This window comes from Mangifera indica, chromosome 10 (assembly GCF_011075055.1).
Source record: "Mangifera indica cultivar Alphonso chromosome 10, CATAS_Mindica_2.1, whole genome shotgun sequence".
In the NCBI taxonomy this organism is placed as follows: Eukaryota; Viridiplantae; Streptophyta; class Magnoliopsida; order Sapindales; family Anacardiaceae; genus Mangifera; species Mangifera indica.
In genome coordinates, this window is record NC_058146.1 from 7,168,877 (window position 1) to 7,177,373 (window position 8,497).

The 8,497-nt window shown below is 33.2% G+C and overlaps 1 protein-coding gene across 2 annotated transcripts; it reads left to right on the top strand.

Moving 5' to 3' along the window:
• The first annotated feature begins 2,537 nt into the window (after nt 1-2,537).
• Nucleotides 2,538-7,943, top strand: LOC123227166 (probable glutamate carboxypeptidase AMP1). 2 transcript variants are annotated; one of them, XM_044651851.1, is made up of 10 exons: nt 2,538-3,699; nt 4,538-4,780; nt 5,549-5,701; nt 5,820-5,888; nt 6,062-6,236; nt 6,536-6,619; nt 6,743-6,831; nt 7,160-7,273; nt 7,372-7,506; nt 7,601-7,943. In XM_044651851.1, the coding sequence occupies exons 1-10, from the start codon at nt 2,734-2,736 to the stop codon at nt 7,781-7,783; spliced, it is 2,211 nt and encodes a 736-aa protein (XP_044507786.1). In that variant the 5' UTR covers nt 2,538-2,733; the 3' UTR covers nt 7,784-7,943. The 2 variants fall into 2 exon arrangements, with proteins under 2 accessions (XP_044507786.1, XP_044507787.1); XM_044651852.1 differs by having other exon boundaries at nt 2,539-3,699; nt 6,149-6,236.
• The last annotated feature ends 554 nt before the right edge of the window (nt 7,944-8,497 follow it).

An 8,497-nucleotide genomic window follows, 5' to 3' on the forward strand; every position in this document is an offset into this window, starting at 1 on the left:
CAGAAGTGACCACCCAACATGCACCTTGTAGCGACTTGTACAAAACCAATGACCACACATCACCCAAATTCTCTCCTTAACAAAGCCAAAAATCATCCAAGTAAGATTATCCATAAAGAAATATCTCTGCATCTTCATGCCCATATTACAAAGGTTGGTTACAATTTTTTGTCTTTATAGAGTTGTTGTGTCAACGCCTCTTCTTTATTTATTGTCGTTTGGTCACATTTTGTGTATAAGAGCTGATTCACCTGTTGAGCCATCTCACTAATCCATATGGACCAATCAGCTATGGGACACAAGTCAATAGTAACACTTAATTATAAGATGATGTATTATTTGAATATACAATTACATGCTTCAAACTAGATGTATATAATATTTCTCTTATAATATATTCAATTGATAAAAAAAAAAAAGATTTGAGTAATAACAAACTATTTCAAATAATATTAAAATCTTGAATTATACAAAAAGAACAATATTATATATACATACTTTTTAGTACACATATAATATCTCATCATACGGTTCGGTGTTAATTTATTTTTAATTTAAAATCATTTAATTACATGATGATACATTATTTATGTATTCAATTATATATCAAAAAGTGTGTATACATAGTTTTATTTATACAAAAATTATCCATAGATATAAATTTTAGTGACTTTTTAATTTATTGGATGTATATTACATAGTTGGAACTTGAAGGACCAAAATGTTATAAACTCAACAATCAAACAAACAAATTATTTAGATCATTTCATTTGCAAAGTTATGTGTCACTTTCTTTCACCAACTTCATGACAACAACCCCCCTTTTGTTTGTGTTAAGAATCATTCATGGCCACAAATTGTGTATTCTTAGTATTTTTATTTATTTTTATAAAGAAATACCACTTTACAAAAGGATCTTCAAATGGCCATTTTGGCCTCCTTATATGATTGATTGATAATGATAATTGCTTCTGTTGGTGAGGTTCATGCAATGTTGATCCATAAGTTCAAATTTCAATTGTTTTAAATGATAAATTTTAGAAATATTTGACATGCATTATTAGGATCATATTTTTCCCCACCTTGTTACATCATTGAATCAATGATAACCATCATATCAATTTCAATCTATAAGTTTGAATAATGGTTATGTACAAATACAATGACTCTAAAAATAGTTAATAAAATTATGTATATTTAATTTTGATTATACAATTGAGAATTTAAATACAATAAAATTATATGTATAAATAATGAATACATCTGAAAATCTAAATACAATAAAACTATATGTACAAACAATAACATGTCACTGTATGATTAAATGATTTTAAATTATAAATAAAATAATATCTGATCACATACTAATATATGATCATTTCTACTAAAGTTTGTACTCTATTTAGATAATGTGTTTTTTTATAATTAGATGATATTTTATCTTTAGAGTAATACTATGTGTACACATTTTTTGTATACTATTTAAATATATTAATGATGTATCATCATGTGATTGAATATTATTTTATCTTTAATTTAAAATTATTTAGTCACATAATAACACTTCATCTGTATACTCACAGTTTGTACCAAAAGTGTATAAATATAATTTTATTATTATCTTTAATTTGAAATCCTTCAATCGTGTATGACTCATCAAATTTGTATCCGATTGTGTATTCAAAATTTATATGTAAATTATATTATATCTGTATGTAAAATTATTGCATATGTCGTGAAATATAAAATATAGAATAATATTATATATACCTAATTCAGATATATAAATATATACATACTTATATGTTTTATCACGTGATTGAATGTTACTTTATTTTAGATTTAAAATCATCTAATTACATAATAAGATATATATATTTAAAATAAATATGTATAATTTTATCGAAAATGTGTTTATAATTTTTTATTATATTAAGCATGATGGATAAGTTCAAATTTTGGGTAATAAAGAGCAATAATTACAAAGCAAGATTTAATTAATTGTAATTGTTTTTAACAACTCAAACCTTTGTTGTAAATTTAATGTGACGGTAGAAACGCCTAAACAATTTAATGTGATGTTACCAAAATCTTTCAAACTCTTCAACTTTCCCTTTTCTAAATTCTTCTTAATTTCTTCCATATTCAAATAAATCTCAGTAATTTCACTCTTCCCAAATCCAATCAATCAATCTATCTATCTATCTTATATCAAAACAATTGAAATTCCTAAAGTTAACCTTTTTAACTTGAATTAATAGCAACTAATAAGAAAAAACCCTAAATTATTTTACAACTATTTCACTTCATAAATAAATATAATTAAAAAAATTTAAATTTATATTCTCATACCTATAGAAATTTTTCTGGGTTTATGAACCTACACATGTCACCAAGATTGAGCCCACTTACATTTGACATGTCTAATTTGCTTACAGAATTTGAATGGCCCCACGCTCTGTGTCCGTGCATGAATCAATCTCACCAGAAGCCAAAAACAAAATCTAAAAACACTTTTTGAAAAAAGTTTTCATTTATTACAATTATTCTCTCCCGAAAACACCCCACTAAGTGACGTTAAGTTTCAGTGTCACCACCCTGCTGCCACTCACCGCCATAATAAACCCCTAAAGTCTTCTCCTTTCTTCCTCTGTAACTCTATATTCCATTGAACCCATATTTTTCTCTCTTTCAAACCCAACACAATTTTCTCTTTTTCTCTCTTTATACACAATGCCTTTAGCCTCGTCTAAACTCTCCACCTCCCTCTTTACTTTTCCTTCAAAACCGCCGCCGCCTATTATCTCCTTCCTCCTCTTTCTCATCCTCTGCATTCTGGGTTTTTATTCCCTGCATCACCCCCGGCGTCTTTACCCTGCACCCCTCTCTGAAAATTCCGAAAAGTTTCTCTCTATGGCCTCAAACTCGACCATTTCGGACTATCTCCGTTCCCTTACTTCACACTCTCATCTCGCCGGAACGAAGCCCTCTTTGGATACAATACAATATGTCTTTTCTCACTTTGAAAATCTCGGCCTTGAAGCTCACAGTGTAGAGTATAATACCCTTTTGTCTTATCCTCAACATGTTTCTCTCCTGGCGCATTTTAGCGACAGGGATGTTGTTGACTTCTTGTTAACGGAAAAGGGCGTGCCTCAGAATGCGTTCTCCGACATTGTGCAGCCGTATCACGCGTATTCGCCATCAGGGTCGGCGTTCGGTAAAGTGGTGTTTGTGAATTACGGGAGGGAGGAGGACTATGGTGCTCTGGAGGTGATGGGGGTGAATGTTAGTGGGTGTGTAGTGATAGCAAGGAAAGGAGAGAGCTTATCGAGAGGTGGTGTAATAAAAATAGCCGAGGATAAAGGTGCGCTGGGGGTGCTATTGTACGCCGAGAGGGATATATCAAGGAGTGGCGGTGTTGATGGTGTGGAGAGAGGGACAGTGATGAGAGGAGTGGGGGACCCACTGAGTCCAGGGTGGGCTGGGGTTGAAGATGGGGAGAGCTTAGACTTGAAAGACAATGAGGTTTTGAAGAGGTTTCCCAAAATTCCATCTTTGCCCTTGTCTTTTGAGAATGCACAAACCATTTTGGAGTCTCTTGCTGGTGGGTTTATGCCTCAGTCTTGGGGTAATTTGGGTCGGATTAATGGTGGGAGGGTTGGACCGGGACCAACTTTGGTGAATTTGACTTACCAGGTTGCTTGCTTGGTTGATTGTTTGTTTGTTTGATTTGATGCATCATTTGGTCAAATGTAGTTGGGAAGATGTTTTGTATCACTTTGTTCTTTACTGTTCTATCAAATGATTGTTAGTTTCTTGTTTAGTACAATTTATTTTCTTTAGTTGCCGGAATTTTAATTTGCTTAGGTTGTGTAATTGAATTGAATTAAGTTCAACTTTTTTTCTATCTCTATATCTTGAACATTTTTGTAATAAATCTTGAGAATTTGTTATGTTGATTGGTATTTTCCAAAAAAGTCATTTAGACGTGTGACAAATAATTTCCTATTTGGGTAAGTGTGTGTAGTGTATCCTGGTACTCTCTGTTATGCATAGTCTTAAGATGGTGGTTGAAATGGAAAGAAATTTTTATGTTTGTAAGGAGACACGTGGAATTCTGTCGAGTAAGTTTGTTGGTTGGTTTGTGGTGTTATGGTACACGACATGCCCCGGCTATGTACTTCATGTACGGATATGTGTGATCTAATGGATTAAGGAACTCTTAGTGAAGGTTGATAAAATTAGGATCCTACCTATAATAGGTTGAGTTTATTTTAGTGTAAAAACTTTGGGAAGATATTTATGGTTGTTTCATCCTAGCACATATTTTTAATGTCAACTTTTGGTGCAAGTGTTTTGTTGACTTGAAATTGCATTTCTAGGTATTGCATCTCATTCTCGTTTTCTTTTAATAGAATGTTTAGGAAGAGAACAAAATAAGGAATAATAAATATTGTTGCTTTCCGATGCTAGTTCTTTTGGCAAATTGTTTCCAAATATGTCTTGATTTATAATTTTTTCTTTGTTCTTTTAGGGGGAAGAAAAGGTGGCGACAATTCATAATGTTTTTGCTGTCTTAAGAGGGTTTGAAGAACCTGATCGCTATGTGCTTCTTGGCAATCATAGAGATGCATGGACGTATGGGGCTGTTGACCCAAACAGTGGGACAGCAGCCCTACTTGACATTGCCCGAAGATATGCTATGTTGATGCAGAAGGGGTGGACCCCTCGAAGAACAATCATTTTCTGCAGCTGGGATGCCGAAGAATTTGGGATGGTACGTAAAAATCAGTGTTCACCATTCATTCGTGTGTTGCTTTGTATATACTTGCAGTGTGTTAGATACTGATTTCCGAATCCTTGAAGATATTTTGTTTCGCAAAGAATCATATTGACTGGCTGTGACGTGTTGTGTTTAATGTGTGCATTAAGTGTCAAGGAAAGGCATTGGATTAAGTATGATGGTTTGAAGTTATTGTACTTTGTGAGAGTAAGGACCCATAGGAACTCATTTGTAATTCGACTACTTCTTTGCCAGAAATTTTACATGTTTAGGGAAAATAAATTCTACAACATGTTATCTTGCTTGATCCTTGTTTCCTTGCAGTTTCAACTCCTTTTCAATTCCAATTGCCTATTGTCATTTAGTGTACTGCTATTTTTTCAACAAACAGTCTAAAGTTCCATTATTTCAATTTAAAATAAAAAGGTCTTTAGGTAATTTTCATGTTCTACTTCCTGTTAAATGGCTGCTGCACGGATCCTATTTGTGAAAACCAGGTTGTTGGTTAGTGGCAGGCAACTTGAATTGAAGTAAATAACCAATATCTTACGTGTATTCTGTGGATTTGAAGGGAGTCATGGGACACCCTTTTTGTTAATGTTCTACATGCATGCTGTTAATGGACATTTCCACAGCAATATAAATGTTTTTTTAAGAGCTTTTTCTGTATATGTATTATATGATCGAGAGAGTTTTTCTGGAATACTTTTGTGCATTAAAGTCTTTGACTCAAGCTCTCAGATTGGTTACTCGTACTTTCAGGTGGGATCAACTGAGTGGGTTGAACAAAACATTGTCAATTTGGGTGCCAAAGCAGTGGCCTATCTAAATGTAGATTGTGCGGTTCAAGGGCCTGGATTCTTTGCTGGGTCAACTCCTCAGCTGGATGATCTTTTGATTGAGGTGACAAAGAATGTAAGTAAAATAAGGGATGAAGTGATGATAATTTCAGTATATTTTGTTTTCTCTCCATATTATGAACTAGTTTAATGCGTGGTCTGAAAGTCAACTAACTTTCTTATTGTATTTTCAGGTCAAAGATCCTGATTCAGATGGTTCGACTGCATATGATCAATGGGCAGCTACAAATGGTGTTGTCAATGTAATCCTTAATATCAGTTATTATTTCTACATTTACACTTCTTTTTTATATGACATCCTACTGTTTTAATACTCTTTAAGAGAAACAAGGGGCTTGCTTCACGAAAATAATCCTTATATATTTTTTCTCGATTCCCTGAGAGCTTTAACAGGACCTGCTGATGTCTCATGCAGTCAAACTTCTCTCCTTTGTGCTATTGTCATCTTGGAAGCATGAAAATTTTCCAGTATTTGTATTTGTGTTGTGTTGTCTGGTTGCAGATCCAAAGACTCAGTGGAGTGGATTCAGATTTTGCTCCCTTTGTGCAGCATGCCGGGGTTCCTTCTGTTGATGTATACTATGGAAGAGGTATGCCTCTTACCCTACAGAATTTATTGGCACTTTTATTTGGTTCAAGTTGGGTAGAGCAGATATTGCATTTAAGGTTTTGTGTAATTGAGGTGTTTCATTTTTTAACCTCACTAAGCAATTGAAGAATATTCCAATATCGTTTCTCATTATAATATTAAATTAATTGTTGGTTACTCGGGAAATGGTGTTATCATATTATTTCTGACTATTTGAATGTTTCTATTTAATTTTGGTAGCAAAATTATAGTTTGTGAGGCTAAACAGTTGTTAATTTAAGGATCTTCACTGGCAAACAGATTTTCCTGTCTATCATACTGCTTTCGATTCTTATGCCTGGATGGTAAACCATGCAGATCCATTTTTCCAGCGGCATGTGGCTGGTTAGCATTCTTGTTCCTTTGACCAAAGAGCAAAAAATATATATTTTTTGACTTTTGATGTATCGATACATTCTGAATATTATCACTTTAACATAATCTTGCCTTTTTTTATTGTTGTTTTAGTTGCTGGAGTTTGGGGACTTCTAGCCCTTCGCCTAGCTGATGATGCAATTCTACCTTTCAATTACCTCTCTTATGCCAATCAATTGCAGGTATGCTAGGGTTCTTCATGAACCATCTGAATCTTGATGTTTGCTTAGTTAGATAAATTTTGACTGAAAGTAAGTCTGAGTTTGGACTCAGATGATTGAGAACATTGATCTTTCTCCAGGCAATTTAGATGGGATTTTAAGCTTAGAATTTTTTTTATCCTATTCAAGCGAGATGGCTTATTAATGCACACCCATAAAAAAAGAAAGAAAAAAATCAAGATGACATAAAGCAGGAGCCAACGAAGATATTGTGCTGGATCCTGCTTTACTTTTTATAAATTTGCTTAAATGTGTAATTTCTCTGATAAAACTTGTTCCTCCTGGGCAGGCACATAAAGATATCTTGAGTAACTTGGTGGATGAGAGCATATCTCTAGATCCTTTAACCATGACAATTCAAGAACTAAAAGCTGCAGCTAAAGAAGCTGAAGTAGAAGCAAAGGTGAAATTTGGAATGAAATTTATCAGAACTTTATGAGCACATCTTTAGATCCTTTATCATGAGAACACTAATACATTTTGCTATTTGTTCAATTGCAGAGACTGATAGAGAAAGAAACCATTGATCATGTTTCTGTTCTAAAAGTTCGAGCTTTAAATGATCGGCTGATGCTGGCTGAAAGAGGCTTCCTGGACTCAGATGGGCTTATAGGAAGAAAATGGTTCAAACATCTTGTAAGTTTTTTCATTCTTAATTCGGTAGCACTGCCAGCAGAGCCATCCTTTTGTGTAGATCAAAATCTAGTAATAATGGCTGTATTGATTGTAGATTTATGGACCTCCTAGTGACTACGAAAGCAAACTCAATTTCTTTCCGGGAATAGCGGATGCAATTTCTCAATCAAGAAGAATGAGTGAGAGAGACGGGCAGGCATTGATTCAGCATGAGGTGTGGAGGGTTGCCAGAGCCATTCAAAGGGCAGCCAATGCTCTTAGAGGGGGCCTAACATGAATGAGGTTTGAACAGAATAACTATCAAAAAGATGCTTTGAGGGACTCTTGTACATAAAGAGAAAGAGCTTGTCACTTCTCTCCTGTTGTTTTATGTAATGCATACAAGCTGTAAAACATGATCAAATGCAATAAATGTACAAGAGTCACTTGGGTTGCCCCAATTTTCCTTTTTCCTTTGTTTAGACTTTAAATTCATTGCAAGAAATTCCTATAGTTACTAACAATGGAAATAAAACTAATACAAGCATTGAGAAAAGCATTGCAAGAAAACATTAATAATTTTCAATTTTGAAAATACAAAACATGACTGTTTTATTTTTAAATTCATTTTTGAAATAACCTTTCTTCTTCTTCTGTATTTTTTAACTTTACAATATTGATTTCTTTTGTTAAATAAACCTTAAACTCAGTGTGTTTAACTTTTCAATAAAACTATGTGTTTACTTTTTTGTATATAAATTATGTGTCATCATGTAATTGAAAGATTTTGAATTAAAAATAAAATAAATCATTTTGAAAACTAAATAGGGTTAGGGTCCTCTTATTTCTTATTTAACACTAAGAAGCGTTTGATTTGAAGAAATATTTAATTATTTGACTTTTTTTTGTTTATTAAATAATAAATGATTATAATAATATTATATTACTTATGTGACTTGTTAGGTAATATAGGTCTTTTTTGGTATCCTCAAATCCAGTAGCGTCTACAGCT